The following is a 27,849-nucleotide window of genomic DNA, read 5'->3' as shown; positions in this document are numbered from 1 at the left end:
ATCCGGGGAGCAGCGGGGACAGGAGGGGGGAGGATGGTGCCCGAGAAGACGCGCGCAGCACAAGATGAGACCTCTGAGGAGCAGAGGAGCGGGAAGCCGCCGGTAAGGGGGGGACGAGGGGCACGGAAAGGAGGGGAGCAGCACCGAGGGCAGCGGGGAGATGCGCGGCGCTTTTGTGCGGTTATGGATGCAGTGATTCCCTGCCTGAATGGCGTGTCCGTGCATGGGGGGGCTCAGGGCAGCAGCGCTATGTGTGCCCACACGCACTCCGATTTGTGTTAATTAACAGTGTCAATGCTGTGCTTTGCTGGCCGCGTTCCTTCTCTTCAGCAAATGCTGGTGGCCGAATGGTTTTGCCGATTCTCCTGTGCTCAGCCCCAGGCCCGAGGAGCAGATGTCCGTGGCAGATGCCTCGGGGGCTGTTTGTGTTACGAATTTATGCAGCTTTCTGCAATGAAAGGAAGCAAATGTTCTGCCTCTCCTGCAGGGCTGGGCTGTGCTGGTCCGTGCAGACGCGGATGTGGCGGCCGTGCCTGGCCGGAGGGGACAGGCTGCAGGAAGGGCTGGCTCGGAGGGAGCTGGATGGCTTGTGGGAAGGCTGTGAGGGTCTTAGCACAGCTCCGTCATTTTTGGGGCTTGCTCCAGACCTTGACACGGATTATTCTTCAAAATTGCAGAGGTCCCATATTGTTTAATTTTAGCCCTTTTGAATATACCCAGTAAGGCCCCTTTTATCCCCAGGCTGAATGAAGTCACGTGAGATCTGGGTTGGTTTAAACAGCACATCCAGCAGAGAGGTTAGGGAAGGACAGCAGTGATGGAGGCTGTACTCTGCCTGGGAGGTGCAGACAGCCCTGTGACCACCTCAGTACCAGGATAGCTTCTCCTCTGTGCAACACATCCTGAGTGTTCCTATGCCCCCAGCATGAACAGGGCTTGAGCCCACCCAGGGCATTGTTGCTTGGCTTGAACTCCCAGGGAGAGCACTGGCTGCCAGGGGAGCCCTGGCCACCTCGGCTGGGTGTTAGAGGATATGAGGATGTGACATTGCTGTAATGTCTGGCGAACCAGCAGGCGGGTGCCAAGGGAGAGTATGGGTGTTTTTTTCTTGGCCTGGGGTGCTTTGGTTTGTGACAGGGTCCCAAAGATTGGCCACAGCTCTTAGTGGCCTCTGTGGTTGGTGTGTGGGGCACGTTCCCCGGCACGTGGCTGTGGGATGCCAGCAGGAACAAAGGCAGCAGCATGGAGCAGGCAGTGGGAGAGGGGCTCCTTGTGCCAGAGTGCTGCTGGCTTGGCTAGGCCCTTTCCTGACAGCTGGAGCTGGCAAGGGAAGCGCAGTGCAGGAACCAGCTGTCCTGGCTCTTGTCAGCTTGATGGGACCTCACTTGTGAGGGTCAAGAGCACAAGGCTGTGATGCATTTAGGAACTCCCTCTGTCCAAGCCTCTCATCTAATCAATGGATTTTAGCTTTTCATAACCCAGAAAGCCCCCTGTCTCTGTTAGTAGCCCTCCCAGCCTCTCCACCCCTTGCAGGCTTGCTCTGCAGGTAGTACCTGGAGGTGGTGAGTGGTGTAGAGCTTTGAGCAAGGCAGACACCAGGCTCAGGAGGCTACTTGGGCTCCTTTAAGTGCCAAATTGGTGCTGCCATGCTGGCAGAGGTGGAGGTACATCCGTTTGATCAGCCATGGACACACTGCAGAACCACAAGGCTGGTGCAGAGACCACACTGCTGTTCCTGAGGGAGGGCTGTTACAAGAAGGGGATCTCTCCTCACAACTCACTTTGGGTCTCTTGCCTTCACCCTTGACAGGGCCCTGCAGTGTGTCCATGGCTGGTCAGAGGGAGACATGTCTGGGGACAGGGTTTTTCCCCTCACAGGTCTGGCTGCCTCCCATAGTGAGGGAAGCTCTTCTGCTGGTATTGCACTCAGCACTGACCTTCCCTTCTGTAAGGGAAATGACTACATGAGTCATGGGTAAAGGGCAGGGTCCCTGCACCAGCTGGGATTTGCTCATTTTGAATATCATGATTCCACAGAGCTATAGGGAGGCAACCAGGGGTACAGCAAATCCATGGGCTGAACAGAAATGAGAGATCAGGTTCAGCCAGTTACACCTGGCAGAAGTGGAGTTGCACCAGAGCACAGCTCCCCAGTGTCTCCATTGTCAGCCCTTAGTCATCGAGGTTAAAAACCAAGCAAAACAAGAGAAACACACCCCAAGCCTCAGCCGTGGCTTCTTCAGCACATTACCAGTACTACTTCACATGTCAAATCACTGGAGAGAGCAGGTGATCATTATCTTTCCAAAGTCTGGTAAAGATCGGGGCAGGAGAAGCATAAAAGGGAAGTATGTTGTATGTTTGTGGTGCTTGCTGGGAAACTCTTTTACTGGAGGAGCTGGACCTTTCACTGTGAGGAGCTGGCTGGTATGTGTCCACTTTGGCTGTGCTCATGGATGTGTTTGACCAGGAAGTGAAGCAGCTGGGAGACAGCTCTGGTGCTCAGACAGAGGCTGGGAGCAGAATCTTCTTTCTTGTTTTTGTGACCTTGCCATTATCACGTTTCTCACTCTGCTTTGCACACCCCGTTGCCCTTTGCTGAGCCCTCTGGGTGGCAGTTTGTGGTGTCCCCCAGGCAGGCATTGCTCTGCTGCATGCAGCTCATCAGAGCTGCCATCACTCATCATCCAGGGTCCTGCTGCTCGCTGCTGGGATGTCATTGCTTCTTAGATCAACCATTACAGCTCTAGTTTAGTTTTCTCTCTGTCCTTTCCTGCCTTTCTGGACTGTGGGGTGATGAAACAACATTGCTTCAGCTATGGGAGGTGAGGGAGATCAGAACCCACAATCACTCAGGGCTAAAATGACCAAGTTTCAGATCCAAACCAAGCCTCAATTGCCAGAAGGCAGTGACAGTGCTAAAGAACAGAGTCCTTGGGCCACCATGGCTGTCAGCCACATCTGTTCCATCTCAGTGGGCAGCTCCAGAGCAGCCATGAACTGGGAGGAGGAGACTCTGTCTTCCCTGCTCAGTGTCCCCAGTGGAACTTTGCAGTCTGTCAGACTGAGGATGCCCAGGGATTCTCACACAGGTGGACATGCAGCTGTGGAGAGCTGCCTAGGAGTGACATTGCCCACCTGCAGTGTGGAAATAGGTGCAAGTCAGCATTGCCCTAAGCTTGGCACAAAATATGGATCATATTTTGTATTTCTTCGAGTGTGTGGCTCAGGAATGGAGATAGTTAAACTTAGGAACAGACGTGCTCCCTGCTGTGCCTGGAGAATGGGTGAGGGCAGTCATGTGCTTGAAGGCATCCATGGAATAGGAGCTAGGGCCAGTTTTGAGGAACTCCTGGCTCCATGGATGTGTCTGTGGTGTGAATCCCAGTGGTATCATTATATTCAGTGAAATGCAGAGTCTATGTAGCTCAGGCATTTGTGAATGGCTTAGTGTGCTTGTACAGAGTATGCTATGTTTGTGAGGTGCCTGTGGATTTGTGCTGTGAGGGAGCACTCAATGACAAGGGGCTCTGTCTTGGGGTAGGTTGGGTGGTAGATAACACTCCAGTAACACTAAAAGTAATACCTTCACCAAAATCATCTTAGTTCTATTATCAATATTTCCACATCCTTCCACTTCCCATGCTCCTTGAACTTTGGTCTCTTCAGAAATAACACAAGAGATTACTCAGGATTTCCTCTTATTCAGCCAGGAGTGGCTGTGACACAGCAAGAAATAATCCCCTCTCAGGTCAAGCAGAAGCTGAGCCACTGTACCTTCCTCTAGACACGGCTCAGGACTGTGCAAGCCCCAGGGTGCTAATTACAGAGCTCTCCATCATGTAGCACACGTGCCTCTGGAGGGAGGGATGTGGAAATCACCTAGGGAGAGGTGGCATTTGGTGACCCTGCTGTGAAGGGAGCCTGTGACTGTGCAGCTGAAGCAGAGTTAGGAAGGCTGTCTGTTAGCAGCCTGGATGTGCTCTCTGCTGGGAATGGTGGGATGAGCTCTCTGCTGGGAATGGTGGGATGTGCTTTTTCCCTTGTGCTCCCTGTGCTGGGAAGCTGCTGGGAGAGCAGCCAAGCAGGGCTGTGGCTGGGACATGTCCCTTTGTGCCCACCTGTGGGAAGGGCCAAGTCCCTAAGCCCAGAGGAGGTGTGTGCCTTGCCCTGCACTGCTGCCAGGACAGGGACCTGCCTCTCCTCCAGCCCTTGGCTCTGCCCCAGGGGCTTTTTGACTCCTACTGCCTTCACTGTGTGAGGCTCAAGCAGAAGGGGTGGCACACTCTGACCTTCTGCCATCCACCTGTGCCCCACAGGACCATGAGAAGCAGTACGTGGGCTTTGCCACCCTGCCCAACCAGGTGCACCGCAAATCCGTGAAGAAGGGATTCGACTTCACCCTGATGGTTGCAGGTGAGACTGCCCGTGGATGGGGTGGCTGGGCCACACAGAGGGGATGTGGAGGGAAACAGCTCTCCTCACTTCCCTTGGGTGCTCCCATAGCACCTGATCCTCCCCTCACTCTGTTCTGGTCCTTGTCCCAGGCCCTGCTTTGCTCCCCAGCCTGTGGAGTTCCCCGAGCAGGAACAGGCCCCTCCTGACCCCTCATAACCCACTTGAGCAAGCTTTTCCTCCAGCAGTGACTGCTCTGGGTGGTGAAGGCAGGGCTGAACAGGGAACAAGGGAAAGGAAGGAGAAAGAGAAGAATGGGGAGCTGGGAGATCACGTTTTTACAAGGATTGAGACATCTTGCAGCAAAAGTCTTTCCACTACTGGAAAAATGTAGTACCAATGAACAGCTCCTGACAGCTTGTCTCTCTCGCTTCCTCTGGCTCAGGATTCAAAGCCTTGTTCAAAGTTTCATTTGTAAGTCAATTAGTGGGTCATGTTGCTTGCTTATTCCTCCTCCCCTTTGTGCTCTGTCAATTAGGAGAGTCGGGTCTGGGCAAATCCACGCTGGTGAATAGCCTGTTCCTGACAGACCTCTACAAAGACAGAAAGCTCCTCAATGCAGAGGGTAAGCTGGGGGCAAAGCAGGGTGAATGGGACTGTCCTAAGGACTAGCACTGGTTCCTTGCTCCAGCAGCAGCTACAAGCTTGGCTGGATCCCAGCCCTCTTGTTTGGCTCTGCTCTCCTTTGTGTCTGCTAAGGCACACAGAATTGAGCAAAAACAGTTTGGCTGTAGGGCTCTTCCCTTTGAAGGGAAGATGAAGCTGCAGAGCAGCTGTTTGGGATGAGCTATTGGGGATGAGATGTTTGGGATGAGATATTGAGATTTGTCTTTTGTTCTTGGATGCTGGAGTATGGTAGGGATTCCCCTTCCCCAATGACTGGACAAAATGTTCAGAACAGCTGGGCTACAGGCACTTCAGAGGTTTGTGGATCTTCTTGGAGTCTGTCTGCCTGCTGCTGGCCCCTGCAGTACCACCCCCCTGAGGCTCCATAGAGCATGATCTGGGGTTTTTGAAACCTGTGTTACTCCCTGTGTTCAGTGATAAAAGGGAGCTGGCTTGTCATGGGTGTAGTGGGGACCCCCAGCATTACTGTCTGGCTTTAACTCACATGCTCCTGTTCAAAGAGAGGATCAACCAGACAGTGGAGATCATCAAGCACACAGTGGACATTGAGGAGAAGGGTGTCAAGCTGAAGCTGACCATAGTGGACACGCCAGGCTTTGGAGATGCTGTTAACAACACTGAGTGGTGAGCAGGGCACTGCTGCCTTCCTTTTAGTCCTTGACCTCACAGTCATTAGGAGACAGGAGACGCTAGTGATGATTTTGTTTTGATTGAATTGCCCTTCCCAGCTGGAAGCCCATCACTGACTACATTGACCAGCAGTTTGAGCAGTACTTCCGTGATGAGAGTGGCCTGAACCGGAAGAACATCCAGGACAACCGAGTGCACTGCTGCCTCTACTTCATCTCTCCCTTTGGGCACGGGTGAGAGCCCACACTCCAGGCCTGGGGGGTTACTCAGTTCAGAGAGAAGACCCTTGTGCCCCAGGATTGCCCTGTAGCAGTTTGTACACTGCCAGGGCTGTTTGCACAGAAGAGGAACTGTCTGGATGTTCTCCCTCTGCTAAGCATCACAGCACTCCCTTCCCCTCACTGGCAGGACAGACAGCCTGTGAACAGACAGAGCAGATCTCCCTCAGGCCTTACAGCCTGATTTGAAAATCAAGAGAAATAATGCAATGCAGACTTGTATGTTCCTATCTAGCTAAGCTGGACTGATGTGTAGGAAAGGGAGTTTTAAGCTGCCTTCAGTCCCTGCCCCTTGCTGGCTCATGTGTCAGCCTAGCCTGGAGCAGCTGAAGGGGCTGTGTTGGCTGCCTGTGGTACAGGACAGCTGGAGGGAGACCCCAGGCTGTGACTTGGGCAGTATTTGGCCTGCAAGGGAGCAGATACCCAACCAGTGTCTGTATGAGACACTCAGCAGCTCAGAGAGCTTTCCTGGAGGTACAGGCCTAGCTGAGGGCTGTCCCAGTGCTGCTGCAGCCTCCTGTGACAGTGCTGTCCTTTTCCCTTTGTGCTGAGGGGGTGAGAGAGGCTGGAGGGGGAACTGCCCAGTGTGTCCTTGCTAACAGTGTCCCTCATCCCTGCTGCAGGCTGAGACCTGTGGATGTTGAGTTCATGAAGGCTCTGCATGAGAAGGTGAACATTGTGCCCCTGATTGCCAAAGCCGACTGCCTGATCCCCTCCGAGATCCGGAAGCTGAAGGAGAGGGTGAGATGCTCCTTCTGCACAGGGTTATACCTGAAATAGGGGCAGGGATGAGCTGAGGAGGGAGGGTAGATGGACATATATGTATTTGTGTGTCTGTACAGCATGTCTGTGTGTATACACACACACACGCGCACACAGTATCTGCACATACAGCTGCAGCCATGCTCTGCCCTCAGCAGAGAGGCTGACTGTAGAAGAAACATCAAATCCTTTTGCCATCTGTAGGCTATAGCAAACCATGGTAGCACAAATAGAATAAAGCCAGCATTTCTGTATTGTTCAGTTTTACATCCTTTTGTCTTGCGTGGACATAGATCCGGGAAGAGATCGACAAATTTGGCATTAAAGTGTATCAGTTTCCTGAGTGTGACTCTGATGAAGATGAGGAGTTCAAGCAGCAAGACAGAGAGCTGAAGGTAAGGAATCTGCTCAGCAGGGTCTGGGGAATTGGGCTCATGGATATGTGGGTCAGTCCCAAAGGAGCCAGAGCTGTCCTGCTTGTGCTGAAGGCCTGTGCTGCTGCTGCCCAGGGAACAGCCTTGGCTCATGTGGCAGATGGCCTGGAGAAGGTGCTGATGTCCTTGCTGGTGCCATGAAGCCAAGTGTGGCATGAACTCACAGCCCTTCTGCTCTCCCCCCAGGCAGTGTCAGTCTTTCCTCCACCTGCCCCAGCCTGTGTGTTTAAGGTGAAAGCTGGGTACAGCAGTTCTGAGCCCCTGTTTGTGGGTGATGCCATCAGCAAGGAGGAGAGATTTGTGAGTGATTAGGCACCACTGTGGCACATTAGTTGCACAACATGATCATAGAGGCGTATCTGGAGGCCCCAGCAGCCCACTCCTCACTGCCTCCTAAGCCTGTGTGTGCATGCAGTATGGCCTTGTTTCTCCTGTCAGAGGGGGGCTTTGACTCCCTTCTGAGCAGAGAGGAGCACAGTCTGTACATTCCTGCTCTTGGCACACTTGCTTGGTGTCCCAACCTCTTTGCTCTGGCTTCCTTGTAGAGCTTCCCCTTAATGAAGGGATGCAGGCACCTGCAGAGACACAGCTTCCCTCAGGACATCTGAGCTCAGGCTGGGAACTAGGCTGCCTGTAGATCCCAGTGCTTTAGGCTTTTCTCTGCAGCTAGGTTGTGGCACTCTGCTCTGTGGCACATGTGGATGTCCTTTCCTACCAGCACCTTTCTCCTGCTGTTCTGCTGTGCCTGAGCTTGGCCCCTGGAGCAGGGATCCATGGGCTGAGCGGGCTCTCGGTGCCTCTGTTCCAGGAGAGCGCTCCCTTCGCCGTCATCGGCAGCAACACCGTGGTGGAAGCCAAAGGCCAGCGGGTCCGGGGACGGCTCTACCCCTGGGGCATTGTGGAAGGTAAGCTTGGAGCTGGGAGCTCTGGGAGGAGGGACAGGCAGGGATGGGACAAGGACAGACAGACATGGCAGGGGAGGGATGGCAGGGGAGAGCTGGGACTGTCTGTGCCACCTTTGGCACAAGGTAGGGTAGAGACAGAGGCACTGGGGCTGGCTCAGGAGGTTTGTGTTGCTGGGAGTGTATCAGTAACCCTCCCATTGCAGACTGAGGAAGAGAGGCTCCAGTGTGAATGGATGAATGCCTAAGCTTTAATGTGCACTAGGACATGGCTTGTTATTAAGCAGGGCAGGCTGGGCATTGCCTGTTTATTTTCTGGGGAGAAGCTGTTGCCCTCAGCCAAAGAATCAGAAACCCTCATGCACTCCCTCCTCTGTTGCTGCTCCTGTAAGTGCCGGAATTGCTGGACTGGAGGCTGTGCTGATGCACAGTGTTTGTCTCTAACTTTCTTCCCTTCTAAAGTGAGAAATTTCATAAAGCCCTTAGGCAAAATAACCCTGGAATGGCTTTTGCTGATTTGCCCTTGCTGATTTGTTGCTTTAAGACCTTGCAGCTTCAGATCCCAAAAGTTGTGTTTGCACTCATGGGCTGGTGCTGGCTGCTTGAGCTGCTCAGCTGTTGGCTCTGCTCCCTCAATGGCTCCAGAGGGGGCTGTGCCTGTTAGGATGCTGGCATTTGGCAGTGGGATCAACTTTGTGAACCCCTGTGCCTGATACAGCTATTTTTCCCCAGCCCTGCAGAGAGGCAAATGGAGATCATCACAGCAGCACAGTGCTTCCCACAGTGCTGTCTGGAGCCAGGCTCCCCGTGGCAACAGCAGCTCTTTCAGCTCTCCATTGCCTGCTCTTGGCTTTGCCCCTCAGGGGCTGATTTTGTCTACAGGGGCCTTTTGATAAGTCCTAAATTCTGATCAGACAAGCAATTTACCTCCAGCACCAGCTGTGCTCACTGTGGTTATAACAGTGACATCCCATTACATGGGATCCTCTCTCAGGGCTCTGCTGTATGTGCTTAATTCATCCTTTTACACAGAAAAGGTCCTGGGAACGTGGGGCATTCAGCAGCCTGGCCTCAGTGTTGAGAAGTGCAGGGCACCATTGAGGCCTGTGCCAGGGCAGTGGTGGGGGAGGATGAGGAAGGAGCCCTGGGGTGTGGTTTTGGTGCAGTCTGTGTGTCCAGGAGCTGAGAACGTGCTCCCTGAGAGGCCTGGTGAGATGTGATATCCAAGCACTCTCCTGTTGTTGGCTCCCCAGTGGAGAACCAGGCTCACTGCGACTTCGTGAAGCTGCGGAACATGCTGATCCGGACTCACATGCACGACCTCAAGGACGTCACCTGTGATGTCCACTACGAGAACTACCGAGCTCAGTGCATCCAGCAAATGACCAGGTGGGTCCCCACCTCTGGTGGGAGGGGTCTGCCACCCTCTGTGGAGCTGGGGTTGCTCTCACAACAGCCCAGTGGTCAGGAGGCTGTGGATCTGCTGGGGACTTGCTGGGCTGCAGCCTCCAGGAATGGCACTGGGAACTAAAATAGCAAATCCAAGCATGTTTCCCACAGCCTGAACCCAAGGCAGGAATGCTTCTGAGAATCCACATTCCTGTCTGGGGATGCCTCATGCAGATATAAAGAAATAGGCCTGGAGATTCTTTTGAAGAGCTGGTTCTAGCAGTGGATGAAATACATCCAGCCAAATAAAATGGGATAAGCCATCTCTCTGGTGAGGGATAGCTGTGTGCATTGCTGAACAGGAATCCATTCTGTGGTCTGTAGTTATGTCTAAATAATAGCATGACCCTTGGGATGCTGCTGTTTCTCAGACAACGGGGCCCAGGTAGTTAATAAGACAACACATCTTCAAATTTCTCTGCATTGTCTTCCCTTTGCATTGATGCTCTGTGATTTTAGTCAGAATGATCAGATAACAGAAGAGAGAACACTCACAGGCTTCTCATTTGAGACCTCTACTTTTCCTTCTCTCTTCCATGACTGATATACTGGTGAAAAAATTTGTGTTGAAGTGTTGAAGTAGGTCTTGGCTCCTCTGTTGTGAGCCATTCCCTTCGCTTCCTGCCAGCCCTGGCTGGGCAGCTCTGTGTGCCACGTAGCAGAGCAGAATGCTGTGCTTCAGCAAGGAGCAGTCCTGCGTGTGTGCCAACGTGCAGGTTGGCACATTCTCCTGACACACAGTGTATCCCTGTACTTTTGCATAGCAGACAAGCCTGTTTTTTTCAGCAGCAAGTATATGGAGTCCCAAAATAACTATGTTAAATGCTAGAGCTGGGTGAACAGTGTCACAGCTGCTATTTAGTTAGGCTGTGTGGCTATTAAAAGAAGAGCACAGTGAAAAAGTGGTTGCTATGCCTAGAGAAAGCTTCAGTTTGGTACTGATTAGTTCCTTTCATAAAAGCAGCACAGGGCCATTTCTAGAGTCATTTTAGTAGGAGATCCTAAGCTCCAAGGCTGGAATTGTATTAACAATGAGCCACTGGTGACTCCAAGTGGTGAACACGTGCAAATGACATAGTGAAGTTCCAATTTCAGCCCAGGCTGCTTCGGTTACTATCATTCCCTCCTCATGTACTGAGAGCTCCAGTCTCTGGAGAGAAAACTCTCTCCTCCCTGTGTCCCCTGCCTGCAGTCATGGGCACCCCAGCCCTCAGAGCAAGGCTGCTGTGCTGGGCCTGTCTCGTGCCTCCACCTGCTGAACAGGAGGTCTCATTCTCCACCCAAGTGCATTCCACAGCTCTGGTCTGGATTGCCCTACAGCCCCTCCACTTGGTTGGGTGTGTGATGCTGCATGGCTGGTGGCTCTGCCATGGGGAGTGACAGTCATTGTGTGATGACACCAAAGCAGCCATCCTGGACCATGAGTGACTGCTCTTCCCCCCTCTCTCCATCTCTCTAGCAAGCTGACTCAGGACAACAGGATAGAAAGCCCCATTCCTATCCTGCCTCTCCCAACACCGGACACAGAGACAGAGAAGCTGATTAAGATGAAGGATGAGGAGGTGAGTACCATTTGTGCCTGTGCCTCCTGGATGCTGGAGCTGGAATCCCGGGAGTTTCTCCAGGGTTGCCCCATAGAGGTGGTCCTGAGGCTCCCACTCATGTGTCCCCCTGTGGGCTCCTGGGGTGGAGGACAGGGTTGAAAGCTGTGGCTGCCTCTGTCAGGGAAACACAGCTCCCTTCCACCCAGACATGGTGCCTCTGTGCTCAGGCAGGAGTTCACACCCCCTGAGGGATCCCCTTGCCAGCTCCAAGGGCTGCCACGTGTGGATCCTCTGCTCCCTTTCTGACTCTCTCTCCTGTCTCCTGCAGCTACGGCGGATGCAAGAGATGCTGCAGAAGATGCAGCAGCAGATGCAGGATCAGTGAGAGGCAGGTACCTGGAGGGCAGAGGGGATCCCCCAGCAACCATCTGAGACCTGGCAAGAGCTGTGAACATTTAGAAAAGGTTTCCTGTTGTAAAGAGACTTGTGGGCAAGAGCTGCACCCGCACCCTCTAATTTATTAGCAGCAGTGCTGGCTTTTTGACCAGCTGGATTGTGGAGGAGGCTGTTCACTTAACAGTTTACTGATGTGTATTTCTTTTTTAATAATTATTCTTTTGTTTCTTTTTTTTCCTTTTTTTTTTTTTTTTTAAGAAACTAGCCTGGGACGTCTCTAAGGCATCCTAAAAAATAAGAAAAGAAAAAATTCCCCTTTCCTATGTACTAATCTCTTGTTTGGGAATGCTCTGGTATTTAAAGTCCTGGTTTCTCTGGTGTACAAACTTAAAGTATCTGTGTCACTGCACGTAGGTGTTTACTCCCAACTGAGGTGCTGTGCTCCTGTCCCTGTCCCCCTTGTCTGGGGCCAGCACAAGCATTGTAAAGGCAGCCATGCCCTCCTGTGAGTTTGACCTGTGCTGCTTCTCAGCCTGGGGACAGTGCTGGCCCAGAGAACTGGGGCTGGGGGTTCCTCTGTGCACTGACCTGCTCAGGAGTCCTGATGATTGCCTGGTATCCTGTCCAGGTTTTTATGGATTTTTTGTTTAGCTGGTTGGTTTTGTTCTTCCTATCAAGAAAACTCCAGGATGTTTGCACTGAACAGCAAGAGACTGAGTGCCTCAAGGCTGGTTACAAGAAAACTGTTCTCAGTTACATCTTTCTGGCAGAGAAGTTGAGTTGTTGACTATTGCCTGCAAGGAGGTGATGGGAGTGAGCACTTTGCCTGCCCTGGTTTCCTCCCACAGCAGGCTGGAGGCATTGGCAGAGGAACCCTAAGGCCCTGCAGTAGCTGGGTGAGGGTGTTTCATGGTTTAGCTCTGGTCATCACTTGCAGTGTGTCTTCAGTGTCTGCTCTGAAAAGCTCTGTGGGATCCGGAGCACTTGCCAAGACTGCTTTGGAGGGGGTAGAAGCCCTAGGGCTGAAATCCAACCCAAAATGCAGACCTGTCCCCTACCCCCAGGCTTTGCAGTCCCATGAGCACGTTGCTGGCTCCAAGCTTCTCCTGGGGGAAGGGGCAGTTGTTGTAGGCTTGTACAGAGATCTGCAGGCAGTGTGTGGGCAGGTGTTGGGTCAGCCTGGCAGGTGCAGGACTGTCACTGAGTGGGGCTGAGCACAGCCCAGCAGGCTTGGCTCTTGCTCCCCTGCCTTTCCCCCGGGCACTCAACCCTTCTCCCCCTCCTTATTCCTTGGCTCTTCCTGCCCTAGTGCTGGGAAGGCTGGTGGGTCTGCTGGGCAGAGATAAAAGCACTCTTTGGGCAGCAGCTCCTGTCCTGTTCTTGCTTCCTGCAGTATTTTTAACTTGAGTGCAGCCAGAGCAGAGCCCTGGAGTGTGATGTGCCTGACAGGGCAGGGCTTGCCAGCAACACTGCCATGCTCACAGGAGTCAGGGCTGTTGGAGGGAGAGACACTTGGTGCTTCCCTCTGACTCCAGGGAGTGCAGCCATGGGCTGGGCCCTTCTGCTCCTTGCCTGACTCCTCTGCCCCCTTTCCCCTTTTGTATCTGTTCCTCCATCTCTGGATCTCCCTGGGTAGGAAGCAGTGTTGGCCAGGAATAGCCAGGCCCTAGGTTCTGTTACCAGGCACTGCATTTGTCTGAATCCTCCCTGGGGCTTCAGAGCCCTGTCAGGGTTTGTCCAGGTGGTGAGTAGGTTGGCTGGTTCCAGTTATTCACTGTACAGAGACTCTGCTTAGCCAGTGCATGGGCTGTAGGGGCAGGGGAAGGCACCATGTGGAAGGACAAAATAAGGATGGAAGCCCTTTCACAGAACTGTGTATGCTGGGCAAGAGCAGGGTTCAACAATGTTCAGGGTTTTTTTTTTCATGCTCCCTTATTTTGGGCTCATTAGTGGCAGTGCCATCCCAGGAGGGCAGAAGGATTCAGCTTGACTTCAGTAACAAGAAGGACTCAGGCACCTGAGAGGAAGAACAGCCTTTCTTTGCATGATGTGCTTACTTGGGCAGTGGAGTAGCCTGAAACAGGAGCTTCCTCCAGGTTTTCCAAAAAGATGGGCAGCTGAGTTCTCAGCTTTGTCTGTGCTGACATAAAAGGAAACATCTTGAAGCAACCTGTCCCCTCTTTTCTTACAAAGTCTTGGTGAGGAGAATGTTCTGTTGCAAATGAGCCCTGTCCACCTGGAGATTTTCCTCTTTCAAAGAGATTCATTTCTAGAAGATAAAGAAGAGTTTTTCCCTTTAGCATGGCCATGGAGCAGCTGACAGCTTTGATGCTGGGCTGTGCACAGAGGTGCTGTGTGCTGGTGAAAGCACAGGGCTCACTGTCACAGGCAGGGCTGCTGAGGCTGGATCTGCCCATCCCTCCACCTGGGGATTCTCCATCAGCTCAGCTCAGTGCCTCCTGCATCAAGTCAAGGGTCACAAACCTGTCCTCTACAGAGAGCTGAAGCCTTTGGCTACCAGCTGGCAAAGATGGTTCAAGTTGCATTTAGGAAAAACCACACAGGAGTGAGGCACCAGAGACAGCTTCCACAGAGGGGTGGTGGTATCTGAAATCATGTCTCTGTAGGATGTTCCCTGGCCTGAGTGCCAGAATTTAGGGACTGCTTGGAAAGGGATTAGAGACTGATTTTGGGGGACATCAGGGGGTCAGATTCTGGCCTGGAAGGTGGAATCTGTTTATTTAAGGAGTGTGTTGTACTGTGGCATCAATTCTCACAGTAAGTGGAGAAGAGACCCCTGAACACAGGGAGCTTATGTGGCTCTGACAGCGAGAAGTGTGGATAGAAAAGCAATTTAACACCTCCCCTCATGCAACCCCCACAGCCTCACATACAATCCCTGCACCCCTGGCACATTCCCATGCCTCTGCCAAGCTTTGCCCAGCTGAGTGAGTGGCTGCAGGGATGGTGTCCCACCCACAGCTATCCCAGGCTGCAGCTGGGGCTGTTGGTACATCTTGGCCCCTGTGCCTGACAGGATGGATCCATGGCATGAACTCCTTGTGTGCCACTGCTGTGCTGGTCCTGCCTGTGCAGTCCTTGCATGCCTCCCCTCACAGGAGGGGCTCCCACTCGTGCTCTGCAATGGCATTCCCTGCTCTTCCTCACAAACTCTGCTGTGCTTCAATGCTGGCTTGCTCCTGCCATGCACCTTCCTCACCCCCTGCTCCATTCCTAGGCTCTATGTTTCCTGTCCATCTGTTGGGTTATTATAATTATATATTTTTTTGTAAATTTCTGTTTGAACATTTTGTCATTGTGAACAAAGAAAATGAAACCTTTTAAACATATCCATTTTATTAAATGATTATTGTTATTATTATTAATGTTTACTACCTGAATTGATCAGTGAAATAAATACATTCAAAAATGCAACCTCTTTCTGTTTAATTTTCAGCCCCCTTGAGCAGCATTGGTGATACATTATGGGCAGGAGAGAGCAAAACTGACCCTGTTTCTCCTTTTATCTAATTCAGTCAGAGCAGGCTTCAGGCAGGTTTCCTGCAGGGGATTTCTGGCCTGTTTATTGCAGAAGCTAGCAAGATGATCTTGAAGGTTCTTCTATATCCAAGCTCCCCTAGGAGTGGTATCCAAATCATCAGTGGTGAGCTGGGCAAGATCCAGTCCCAGGAAATCCAGTTTGTAAGTAGCCAGGAGATCATTGCCAAGTCCATGCTGCATGCAGAGCCACAGATCAGCTCCATGCCACACCTGGCCTGAACACCTGCCTGTGAACAAACACAGCACTGAACACAGGACATGAGGTAAGTTTGCTGAACAAACTTACCCTGCTGTAGTTGAGCTGCTCCCAAGTGGAGACTCTGCAGGAAAAACTGGGTTAGTTTGTTAGCCTAAGATATCTTCCCCACTCTGCCTGGCCACCACAGTGAAACAACTGGAATTATCTGCTCCAATTTTGTAGAAATTTAAAGTTTTATTGTTTTCTTCAGGGCATAAAAGATTTCCCTTTGTTAGGGCCACATTCTGCAATTTTTTTGCACCCTCAATTCTCTTAACATGAACACATTCAGGGCATTCATAATTTCTGGTCTCTAGGATGTCCACAGCACAATGTAACAGAGTTGAGTTCAATGGGGCAACAGTTCCATAATGTGATTCTGGTGGCCTTAGGCTAAGGAGTGCAGTGTGTGCCTGGTCAGGCTGATGGCAGAGAAGTGTCTGTGAAGATGCAATGGCCATGAGAAGATGTGATTCTGCCTGAATGCAGTTTTGATCCTTGGACTTACCTGTTGGAGTATTTGTGTAATGCAGCTTCTAAATAAAGCATGTGCTCAGTCTTTCTCAGTAACTGTGCTTGTCAAGGGCTGTGGGCCATTTGAAGGGTCTTTCTCTGGAAAGATGGATGGACTGGCAGACCATGTCTATCAGCAGATCTTTCACTAATAAGAACTAGATTTGTGTCACTGCTTCAAGGGAAACCTGAGGGTGTGCACCCAGAAAGTGTCACCACTCTGCCAAGTTTTCCTGATGAGATGGGAAACCAAAGTGCTGAGGGAGTATGGTACAAAGCAGTAAAATCACCTTCCAGTCTGAAGTGCATTTTGAGTTCCTGGGCTGTTGAGGCCCAGAATCACAGTTACCACCCAGCAATGTGTTCTTGTGAGCAGTGTCAGCTCCCCTTTCTTGGAAGACTTGCTCAATGAAGCCTCAGCTTCCGGTGACATGCAGCAGGCTTGCAGGAAGGCCCCATGTGGGAGGTGTCCCTGGGATGAGGCTGAGCCTTATCTTGCCAGCCAGCTGCAAGGGGATTATCCGGGAGCAGAGCTCTGCACACTCACTGCACTGGCTGGGCTGCCTCGAGACCTCTCTCTTGTGTTGTAAAGCCAGCAAGAAAGCAAGGATTGAACTACTCTGGTAAGTTCAATAATGCTACCTTCTGCTCTTTTAAAAGAATTTATTTAATTGATTGACAATTACAATTTGTCAAGCACAGAAAAATGCTGCCTTATTGCAGGTATGTGTAGTTGTTCTCCTGGAGAAGTTACAGCAGCTCCTATTCAGCAGTGGCATGAGACTGTAACATATAAAAAGCTCGTTGACCCATGTCTCCCAGCAACAGGTGATTATTCACCTGCTGGAGCAGTGTCTAGCATGAAAACTCCACTGGCCTCCATCCCCAGTGGTCAGCACCTTCACTGCAGCCAAAGACTGTTTATCACTTCTTTTCAAGGCTGGAAAGGCTATTTTTTACTATGGTAACAGTAGATTTATTTCTGAACCTCCTCTTGCCATTGGCATGAACAAAGCTTTGCTTACAGATGTAATCCAGAGCTATGATAAGGCATGAGGAAGTTCATATCCTAGTTTTTGATTCCTTGATAGAAATTTTCTTGGCTAGCCTGATAATTCACCTTCAGTAATGGTGAAAACATAAGCAGCTCTTCTACACTTCTGAGGACTAGTGAAAATGTATTTGATGGCTGCAGCTAAGCCTTCCAGTACCATGTATTCATATCCTTCCTCAAATCTAGGGTTGGAAGACCATGAAAATTCCTTCACCTATACTGAGAGACCAGAATTTGCTCTCTTTTAACTCTGTTCTTTTCAGAGCTCTCGTGTCTCCAGTGGAGGACACCAAATTCTTTCAACTTTAGAAGCTTATCCTCAGAACAAAACAACAGAAGACCTTGGCTGTGGTGTCAGCCCTAGAGTGCGTGGTGTCTGATCTCCACCTCATCCAATCTCACCAGGGAAGTGTTTGCAGGTGAAAATGAACAGTGGAATTCTCTTGTCCCTCCTTGGCTTCCTCCCACTCGTGACACCCACATGCCCTGTGCCATGCAGGTGCACCACCAGGATCACTGACTGCTCACTGAAAAACCTGACTGTAGAAAACCTGCCCACTGCCTTCCGTCCCTCGGCTGAAATCATCCACCTCGCTTCCAACAGGCTCACCTCTATTCCCAACGGGCTCTTTGACAACCTGAGGAGCCTCCAGGCAGTCTACCTGCAGGGCAACCCTTGGGAATGCACCTGTGACATCCTCTACCTGCGCTCCTGGCTGCAGTGGCAGCAGAACCGCAGCCTGTACAGGGATGTGAGGTGCAGCTCCCCGGAGCACCTGCAGGGCCGCATCATCGCCTACCTGACGGAGGATGAGATCGTCTCCACGTGCCAGCACTGGTACTGCAGCCTGGCTCTGCTCTCTCAGCTCTCCCTCTTCATCCTCCTTATCCTCCAGACCATCTTGGTTATCCTCATCATTGTCTACCTGCGGAAATTTCGGAGAATGAGCGCTGAAGTCCGGAGCACCACCCAAGAACTCGGCCACCAGGGAAACCCTTGGGTATCTTCTTCAACAAAACCCTCCACCAATGATTAACATCACGAGACAGAAGACCCTCCTTCCTTTGGGGGACGCTGTGCCAAAGTCCTGTAGTTTGTGACACCCAGAGGGGACAATTTAGTACAGCATCTAATCCTGACTGCAATCTGAAGCAGGACTTGAACTGATCAGACATTTTCTGTGTTCTTAAAGGGTCAATCTTCTGTTTTTTCAATGCTTTAAATTCTTTAGCATGATCTTGGCTGCTTGTCTGAGTTGGAAGTGGTTTGTTAGACTAAGGAAATAATAAACTACAGTGAGCAGAACTGACTCAAACAGGTCATAGGGGCTCCATTGCTCGATCCCTCCCCTCCTACAGCATTCCAGCCATATTTCCCAGGATGCTTCTGATTGTGCTGGGTCAGGTGAGGACAGAGGTGGACAGCAAACTGTTTGAGTACTGAGCTAGGAAAATGGAGAAATAATTTCCTTCTGCTACCACAGACAGCATTAAGAGCTTTGGACTAGGGTTTTAGTCTTCTCCTGCCTTGGTTTCCCAAGGAAAGGGGAAAGGAAATACCTTCTTGCTTGATGCATCTTTTTCAGTGTTCTTCTGGGGGAGGGAGGGCATGCCTAGAAGCCCACTCACTTTACCTTATCTGCTTTCCTTTTAGTCTACTTTAGTTTTAATACTGACTTAATTGAGTGAAACTGGGGCCCTGAATTTTTATGAGAAATTCATCCGGAAGACAAGAATTGTTTGACTGTGCCTGTATGGCGCCTGGCACAAGAGATCTGGTCTTGAGAGGCTCAGACTACAAACCCCACTGATGTGCCTATTGCTGTTTATGGTGTTCCTTAATTATTTTTGAAATAAAGCAAAATTTAAATAAAATTATGTACGATGATGTAAAGGGCATATTTTTCTATTCAGCACTGGGTATCTTGCATGCTGTTGTGCTCCCTGAGACTGTTCCTAACCCTCAGACTTTGTGCCAAGTAAAACAAATCCTGAGGGCAGGTGGAGAAATTACTGGAGTGCACCGTAGAGTTAAACTTTGGCAGCTACTGACTTCTACCATGGGCCAGGAGAAATGGGGAGTTTCTTCCAAAGCCACTTTGTGGCTGCTTGTTTTGTGATGCCGCTGGAATGTGGAGGGTGTTTGTGGGGCAGCAGGCTGTGGGGTGACCAGCAGGTGAACGACCTGTGCCCTTCAGCCCCCAAACCCAAGTCACGGGGGGTCCATTCCTCGCTCAGCTCACACCGAATGCAGCTCGGCCACGAGAACAGCCCTGCCCAGGGGCTGCTGGCAGCAGTGGGAACAGGACAGCTGGTGGCAGGGGATGGGGCAGGCTGGGGCAGTGGCCAAACAGGAGGGGGAAGGGGATGGGGACATGGGACAGGTGAGGGCAGTAACAGAGCAGTGACAGGACACGGGGAAGGGAGGGCAGTGACCGAACAGGGACAGTGGCGGGACACGGGGCAGGGAGGGACCCGGGGCAGTGACCGAGCACCGCCAGGGGGCGCTGCCCCGCGGCCGCCGAGCGCCCCCTGGCGGCCCGCTGGCCGCTGCCCCAGGCCGCTGAGGGAGCCCGTGACGGGCGAAGGAGCTGAATGAGCCGGTCCGGGCATTCCGGCGCCGCCTGAGGGGAAGAAGGGAGTCCTGCCGGATTTCTCTGCCTCAGGCTGCTCCACCTCGGCTCAGCTCAGCCCAGGGGGCCGCGCTAGCCTCAAACGCGCCAGGGGTTGCAGTGAAAAGCCGCAGGTGCTCGGGACGGCGGTGCGATGGGTCTGAGGCGGGAAGATGGAGGCCTGTGGGGCCCCTCACGGGCAGCGCGCGGGTGGAGTCGATGGCTCAGAAGGACGTTCCCGATGCTGTGTGTGCCGGGACCAGCCTGACTGAGGTGAGTAACGTGGGGCTCTGCCTTGGGTGTCTCCTTCTGCCATTTCCTTGCCGTGCCCCGTGTCCCTCCAGTACTAATCCCTGTGGCATTGGCCTGACTGGATGTGGCAGCAAGGCACCCAAGGAAATGGGGGTCCAACTCACATTTATTTTTTCTTCTGGAGACTGCACCTCTTGCACCAGTATCCCCTGCAATATCACTATGACCACAACCTCCAAGGAGGGACACAGGTCCACCAAGGAGCCTCCTCTGTGGAGAGCTCCAGATTGGTGCTCCATGAGGCCCCGTGAGGGGACCCACAGGCCTCCATCTTCCCGCTCAGCTCCATCGGCACCGCCGCCCCGTGCACCTGGGCCTTCTCACTGCAACACCTGCTGCGTTTGGGGCCTGTGGGTTTTTAGCTGAATTGCCTGGGTTTGAATGTGCTGCTGGTGCGTGTGGGAAGTTCAACAGGTTCAGTTGCTGGGAAAAACTGAACTGGGAGCAGGCACAGTCCCAGCCCTGTGACAGCTTAGTCTATTGACACTGCCATGGGGTGCTGAAAATCCTTCATGGCCCAATGTGTCCAGAGAGACAGAACAACTGCTGACTTCAGTTTTGCTTCCCTAAGCAGGCAGGAGCACTCCTGACTCTGCATCACTAAGTCTTGGCACATGGAAGTTTAAAAGCCTTTTTGGCATTATTTGCACCTGTGAAAAATTTGACCAGCCATGGCACTGTGATAATGAATTGCACTGAGTGCAGAGTGATTTGTGTGCCATGGCAGCATGTCTAATCCATAAATCCAGAGCCTGCATACCTTGCCTTCTCCTGGCTCAGGAATCTGCATGTCACAAATGCTTTCTTGCTCTGCTACCCAGTGGAGGATCTGCTGGGATGTCGTTGAAAGGAGAACTGGCTTTCATTCTGAAGGGACACTGTCCAAGAATGCACAGATGCTTTGAAGGGGAAGCAGGGGTGAAAAATGGCAAACATAATAAGCGCAAGCTATTAAGCTGCTTTGCAAATAATTTTCTGGTATCGAGGCCAATCCAAGCCATGCAGGGCTGGGCTGCCAGGCCTGCTGGACAGTCTAGTGCCTTGCCAAAGGTTCAGATGCTTCCAAGCAGCTCCTTTCTCTGAAAGTTACCATGTTAAAGAAACCTGGGAGACCAGACCAAGGTGTTGGCAGCCTCCATGATGCAGAGCTCCAAAGCTGAGGTGTCTAAAAAGCAGGTCAGCATTTCCTAAGTGAAGGACCAAATGGTTGGTAGATGATACTGAGGAAGGCACACTGCTTTGTTCTTCCTCCAAATGCCTTGTTTCTCGGTTATTTTTATGGTGACTTCTGCATGTTTTGTAGAGAAAAAGAAGGCTTGAAAGCAAAGCAAGCTGATTTTGGAGCCTAGAGAATTTTAACCCATAACCCCACAGTCCCTGTACCATATGGTGACAGTGGTTCTGTTTTGCTTCAAGATTGCTACAGGCCCTTGTTTACAGATTGCCTGGGTCCATGTGGCCCTTGGGAACCTGCCCCTGTTCTTTTATTTACACTTTCTTGGGTTTTGCACCCTCAGGCGTGCAGTGAAAATATCGCATCTGTACACACAGGCAACAGCTCGTTATCACCCTCTGCAGGGCTTGGTCACTGGGACAGGCACTTCCATGCAGCACTTGCAGATTAGGCAGTGCTTGGAGATAGTGTGGAGGTGGCACATCCCTCTCATGCAGTCAGGGCTGGGTGCTGGGCGTGTGCCTGAGTGAGAAGTTTCAGTGGATGCCTTGGTGGCAGCCTGATCTGGCATTTGTTGCATTGTTTACAGATGGTAAGAGGCATTTTTCTTGCTCATGAATATGAGGCTGCCTGGCCTTCTCTAAACCTCTCATTTCCCTTCAGGATTGAAGCATGAAGGGCAACCCAGAGAGAGTGCCAAGAAAACAGTGTTGATTCCACATAATGGGACATCTTCTCTGTCCTAGGGTACATGGCAAAACAAAGATTTGAGAAATGTTTAGAAGTGACTTTTACTTTCTTTATGTCTATGTTTGCATATGGAAAAAAGGCTCCCTCAGGTTCATAGGGCTTATTTGGAGGGCTTTAATGGAGAGCAAAATTTAATTTAACAGGTTTCTGCAAAAGATTAGTTATCATGGGGAAGTGCATTGAAAGCAGCAGGTTACAGTGTTTTATTCTGAGATAGTGTGTGTGTACATACTGTATGTCTAGGTAAAGTTCCATGCTCCCTGGAAGGACAGGATGGAGCACTACTGGAGGATATAAAAGATTTAAGTGGGTTTAGTAAAAAAAAAACCTCCTCAAATTACCCTACAAATTAAATCTACAAGTAAATATTTTCCATTTTTTTATATATATCATGGTCTGCTTCTGCTCTGAATTGTTTGTGACTATTGAGAATAGAATATGCTGGGAGGTATTTCTATGTATTTCCACGGAAAAAATTAACCTGAGAGTTACAAAACCAAAATGCCAGGAATGCCCTCAGTGGATACAAAATGGTTGATCAGCTGTGTAGCTGATCTGCTGTCCTGGTGTGTCACAGCTGATGATCTCTACTACCCTGCCCTGTCACAGCTCTTTGGTTCCACAGCACTGCCATTCCTTCTGCATGGGAGCAGCTGAAGGGAAGTCTGTCTGTCTGCAGAGCCACTGCAGCACTGACAGGCACTGGGGCTCGCTCAGGAGAGGGCAGCAAATCGCTGTTAAACTCCTGTTTGCTTTGAACAGTAAATACACTTGAGATTTGGGCCTGGGAGAGAGTGAGGGCAAGTGTGATGTGAGCCAGAGGCTGACAGGGATGCTCCAGACTTAGCTGCCCAAGCAGCAGACTTTGCTTCTTGAACCAGTAACTACTATTTTTTCTTCTGGGTAGTAACTTGGTTTACTTAGTAACTACTAGGTAAAAAGTTCCTTTTCTTGTTGTTGTTTCAAAGCATGAGCCTGAAACAGAGAGGGAGAGGAGGTTGTCATTATGCTGTTGTGGCCATGATGTAAATAGGGCTGGTTCTCTGTGTGTGTTTAGTCTGATGAGTTTTGGAGGGTGGCAATCCATCCTTTGGCAGATGATAGGAAAAGCTCTTGCCATGGTCACTGAGTGGTGAGGGCAGTGGGGTTTCACTGGCATGCCTGTTGGAGATGGGAAGGTGCCTGGGCTGTTTGTACCTCTCACAGGTGAATCTTCACGTTGGGTCAGGAGGATGGGTGGGAGGTAGGTGCTCTCAGAATGCCCCAGGGCTGTGTAGGACAGAGGACTCAAAATTGTTGGGGTTGGCTCTGTGCATCTGTGGGACAGAAAATGCAGAGGCTTGAACAGGCAGCTGTGTAAGCACCCATGGAATTTAAGTGCCCTTGCACTGGGAGGAGCTGTGGGGAGCTGAAATCTGGATCAAAGGACTGTGAAATACCAACAGCTCCTGTTAGGACTCCTAGCCCTTGACTTGGTTGTGTCTCATAGGGTATGATAAGGGATGTGCCTGTGTTTGGGGAGCTTTTACCTCCAGCATTCTCAAGCTCACCAAAGGATTATGTGGGTGCCCACACTTGCTCTGTATCTCCATTACCTGATCTTTCAACACAATGTTAGCAAGCCGGTTTTTTTCCCAGGATGAGACTTTAATTCCCTCCCATTGATCATGGCCAAAGAAGAGAGCTCAAATGGAGATTTTATTCCAGAAACAATGGCCCCCTTATGTGCTGTGTCCTGATCTCTCTGAATGAACCTGCTGGTGAAATGAAGGCTTTTCTCCGGGCTGTTTTGTACCTCTCACAGGTGAATCTTCATATTGGCTCAGCTGCCTTGATTCCTGCAGGGAGAGAGAAGGGAAGTAAAACATGGAATCTTTGTTCTGTGGGGACTGAGACAAAATGAGAATCAGTGGGACTTGGGCTTTATATTTAGATTCCATAAATCCCCTTGTGCTGCAGGGCATTTGTACCCATTAACACCTACAAAGTGAAGGGCAAGTTCCCTGTGCAGTTTTGTGTTCTGCCTTCAGACATTTCTCTCCAGGTCCAGCCCAAATCCTCTTGCCTGGGCTGGCTGCTCACTTCCAGCCAAACTGCTCTTGTCCTTCTTGCCTTGTCCTCAGCTCTGCTGGGAGCTGCTGCCTATTCTGTCTGTACCTGCTCTTCCACACCCTTCCCACTGCTGTCAGCATTTCCCAAGCTGTACATAAAATACAGATTGCTGCTTTCCCATGCTTGGCTCTCTGATGGCTGAGCTGCAGCAAACCCATCAAACTTATTAATTTGATCATCCAGTGCAGGAGGCTTTGAAAGCAAGACCGTGGTGTTCTTGATTACTTCCTCTCCTGTCATCCCCTCTTGCCACTATCCATCAAGAACGGCATTTTAATGATCCCTTTGCTTCTTTTCCTTTTTTCCTGAGACTTCAAAGAGCACAAGAAGCAGCATTGTCATTTCTGTGCTGCCTAAATGAAGGGAAACTCTCCAAGTGCTGCGTGTGAATTTCAGTGTGCAAATTCTCATGCACTTTCCTACAGCACATCAGGCAGTGTTTTGTATTCTGTCCACTGCTGGAAAAATAGAATATTGTATTGGTTTCTGTTCCTGTGTTGAGAGGAATAAAGAGATATACTTACATCAGGTAGAGATGGAGAGAGTAATTTGAAAATATATCATGAGATGTATTTTCCTGTGTGTATATCTGAAAGGAAGCTCCTCGGTAAGTGCAGACCTCTGTGGTGGTGTTCACTCTCTGGAAGAAGTCAGCTGTGGGTAAGTTGCTCTGTGTAGCAATAATCCAGTGCCCTACTTTGTGTTCCAGATGTGCAGGAAAAAAAATAATTTGAGGATGCATCTGCTGAAAGCATGTGAAACCTGAAGGGAGAGGAGTGAAATCCTGGCCCTGCTCTATTGTGCCATTGACCAGTACAGCTCAGGGTTCAGCCTTTGGAGCATGTGCAGGCTGTGCACACAAACTGCCAAGAGGAATCTCTTTCAGAAGATCCAGTGCAGGGAGGCCCAGCTCTGGGGCAAGAGCACTGGATTATGCATGTCTTGGTAGTGTAACATTAGTTATGTACAGCAAAGCAAGTATTTCTAAAACCACAGAAAGCATCTGAGTCCTGTCAAAATGAAAGAAAATTGGGATGAAGGTTGGGCACTGTATTCCCTAAACTTGTTCCAGTGATTAATTAGCTGTGGAAAAATTAGCATGTAATTTCAATCCCCGTTTGTCTGTGAGTTTCCAGCATTCCTACCTTGCCTTGGCTTTATCTGTAGATGTCTGTAGGGCCCCATGTACTAGGTACTCTGTGTTCCCAGGGATGGGAAATTGTGAAATCCTTGTGGGATGGGAAATTATCTCGGATGTTTCCCATCTTAGAGGAAAAAAAAATCTCTCTTGGAAGCAATTCAGCTGAAACCCAGAGCATACAACTGGTGCATTCATCTTCACACTCACTCGCCTGCCTGCTAGCAACACACTTGACTCTCTAAGTGAAAAATAACTCTAATCCAAAAATTGGAGCCTCAGTATTTGTTAACTGGAAAACAGGCAGCTAAACAAGTCCACTGATTTATATATATTTTTAATCTGTGTCTTAAAAATAAATGCATACACCAACTGTTCCTTGGCTATGCCAAGGGAGGTTTCATATTAAAAAATAAATAGTTCACAGAATGGTTTCCACCAGCTTTGTATCTGCACAGCCAGAGGCTCAGTCTGGGGTGAATGGCCCTTGGTAGTGCAATGCCCAGTGACCTCATGGCCTGCTGCTGAGGGGAGGTGCTTTGTGCCATGGGGTGCTGTCCTCTTGAGAGCAATTCCCCAGAATGCCTGGGCCACGAGTGCACTCCCTGTGATCCTCATATGGGATGAAATGGCTGCTCTCCACCTGGCAGTGTCCCCTTGGATTTCCTGAGCCAGGAAGGTCTGACTGAGCTCTGCAATGAAGAGGTCCCTGGCAGGTGTATGGAAGCATTCCCTGCTGGCTGTTCATTTGCTGCTGTGAGCTGCCTGGAAAAGGTTTCCTCACTCAGCTAAGGAGGAGCCTCACTGCAGAGCTGACAGCAGACAGCCTCAGGATGAAGTCTGTGCACACAACCAGGAAAAGACCAGGGGTGAGCAGAATAAAGGAGAGGACCTGATGGGCAGTTTCCCAGCAACAAGAGCTTGATCTGGGCTGGTTACTGAGTATTTACAAACGCTGAATCAGTGCCTACTGAGCTGGCCTCGTTGTCTCCTCAGCAATTCCTACAGATTGAGAATGAGTGGCAAGAATAACAGAGGAGGGAGGATCTGGTTACAGGCTCAGAGAGGAATGCCAGGACTCCCTTGCCTGCCTTGGCGCTCACTTTCTCTCCTCTTGCCCTGCCCTCCTACCTTTGTGGCTACTCCAGCCCTATTGCAGAGCACAGGACAGGAAGGCTCTGGTTGGATGCACTGTACCCAAGTCAGTCTATGCCAAGTTGTACATAAAACATACTTGAGCTGCTGCACTTGCAATGGAGAGGAAAACAGTAGAACTTGGGAGCTGCCATGAATACTTCATAGCAAAGCAGCATTTGCAGGACCTTTGTGAGCAGAAGGAAAAAGCTGAAGTCTATTTTATGGAGTAGAGTTATCAAGAAACTTAATCTAGAAAGTTAATCTCGGAAGTATGCTAAGTTTGAACATCTGTAAGTGCTTTGAAATTTCTGAGTGAAAAATGCTGGGCAGAAGGAGAGGATATGTCTGGTTCAAAGCAGGGGCAACAGAATGCCTTCCTGCTACAGCTGGGCTGTGCAGTAACTTCTGAAAAACTATTTCTTTGCTTTTGAAATACATTTGACTGCACTAAGTGGCATGGTGTTCTCAAAATGTTTTCCTTGGCTTGTCCAATACCTCCTGGCCTGTTTTCCTTCTCTTTTTCTTCCCTATTCTTTGCAAACAATTCCATTTGAACCTTACTTTCCTTTGTTTAGGTGTAGTATTTCCCTCAAATATTTATGGCTGTGATACTCATCTTGAGTAGTGAGCCAAGGAATCACAGAAATTCTGTGTTAATTTCTCACCCTCCTTTTGCTACACAGTGGCTTTCCCAGGCAGAAAGGTAAGCTCCCAACTTGCTTCTTGTTCTATCCTAAAACAGCATAAAGAATTTGGTCTTTTATCTTTTGGATGGTGGGACACTAAAATAGTTCCAGGCACTGTTCCTCCTTTTCCCTACCTTGTGATGAACCTGCTGTTTTAAGAAGTGTGAGGAACATAATTAGTAAAACAATACCAGCTGTCTCATAGGTCCTTCTCATCAACGGGTCTTGGAGGGATTTGCCAAGCTGGATACCAGTTGTTGCACCTATTGCAAAGATGGAGAAACTGAAGCTGGGGAAGAGAGCCTGCTCTCCCAGAACACATCAGCAAAGCTGGGACTAACACCCCTGCATTTTGCACCACCTTCCCCAGAAGTGAGAGGGAAAGATGTGCAGCCCAAGGTGCATTTTCTGCACGTAGCTCTTCCTTGCTTCCTTCTCAGTAACTGGCACACTGGAGAAGAGGCACCATGCTCTCCTGTTCTTCATGGGTAAGCTAACTGCCAAGCTCCCTCTAGGTTTCAGTAAGTCAGAGGATGGAAGAGTTGGTGTTACTGGTTGACATCAGGGGCTGGGAAGCAGTGTCTGTCTCCAGACCCTGGGCTTACATGGGCAGCTGCTGCCACCTCACAGAAGTCTTGTAAAACGCTGCCAGGAGCCTTCTCAAAGTACTCGGATCCTAGGTGCTAGAGGAATAATGGGGAACAAGGGCTTTTTTTCATGTGTGATGCAGCTGGGAGCTGCTGCACTGGGAAAAGATCTCTCTGACTTTGCTCTTGTTGACCATGAAATGTATCCTGCAGTCTGGCAATGTGCAAAACTAGCAATGGGAACAGAGGTCTCCTGTCTTGAACACACTTCACTCAAGCGTGCACAGAGATATGGGACAGTGTCCTTTTTCAGTGTGCAAGGGAAGCCAAATTCTGCTTTCATCAGGTCTGCATGGCCTTGGAGTAACTTCATTTCTTTGTTATGCCGCAGTGATGCACTTGGCTTCCCCACTTGTGAACCCCAGCACCCACTGAGGAATGTGTCTCTAAGCCCCATCAGGCCCTCAGCCATTTCTGCTGGAGGCTGAGGCACAAAGA

The 27,849-nt window shown here is 50.5% G+C and overlaps 2 protein-coding genes across 5 annotated transcripts in view; both read left to right on the top strand.

The window, feature by feature from the left end:
• The window catches only part of SEPTIN5 (septin 5), a 42,162-nt gene extending 27,250 nt beyond the window's left edge, over nt 1-14,912 (top strand). For 3 of the 4 annotated variants that reach the window (XM_064726461.1, XM_064726462.1, XM_064726459.1), the window contains 10 exons: nt 4,320-4,416; nt 4,934-5,020; nt 5,583-5,706; nt 5,811-5,945; nt 6,614-6,731; nt 7,046-7,147; nt 7,995-8,091; nt 9,342-9,477; nt 10,997-11,099; nt 11,410-14,912. In XM_064726461.1, coding sequence (XP_064582531.1) covers nt 4,320-4,416; nt 4,934-5,020; nt 5,583-5,706; nt 5,811-5,945; nt 6,614-6,731; nt 7,046-7,147; nt 7,995-8,091; nt 9,342-9,477; nt 10,997-11,099; nt 11,410-11,466 — 1,056 coding nt within the window. In that variant the 3' untranslated portion in view covers nt 11,467-14,912. Of the gene's footprint in view, nt 1-18; nt 103-4,319; nt 4,417-4,933; nt 5,021-5,582; nt 5,707-5,810; nt 5,946-6,613; nt 6,732-7,045; nt 7,148-7,994; nt 8,092-9,341; nt 9,478-10,996; nt 11,100-11,409 lie in introns of those variants that run through there. The other variant, XM_064726460.1, reaches the window with a different exon arrangement.
• A 146-nt stretch (nt 14,913-15,058) lies between these two features.
• Nucleotides 15,059-18,721, top strand: GP1BB (glycoprotein Ib platelet subunit beta). Its single transcript, XM_064726468.1, has 2 exons — nt 15,059-16,412; nt 17,107-18,721. The coding sequence occupies exon 2, from the start codon at nt 17,269-17,271 to the stop codon at nt 17,878-17,880; it is 612 nt and encodes a 203-aa protein (XP_064582538.1). The 5' UTR covers nt 15,059-16,412; nt 17,107-17,268; the 3' UTR covers nt 17,881-18,721.
• Nucleotides 18,722-27,849: the final 9,128 nt, after the last annotated feature.

Source organism: Zonotrichia leucophrys, chromosome 15 (genome assembly GCF_028769735.1).
Source record: "Zonotrichia leucophrys gambelii isolate GWCS_2022_RI chromosome 15, RI_Zleu_2.0, whole genome shotgun sequence".
Lineage (NCBI taxonomy): Eukaryota > Metazoa > Chordata > Aves > Passeriformes > Passerellidae > Zonotrichia > Zonotrichia leucophrys.
The sequence above is the reverse complement of the archived record's forward strand: the minus strand, read 5'-3'. Positions and strand labels throughout refer to the sequence as shown.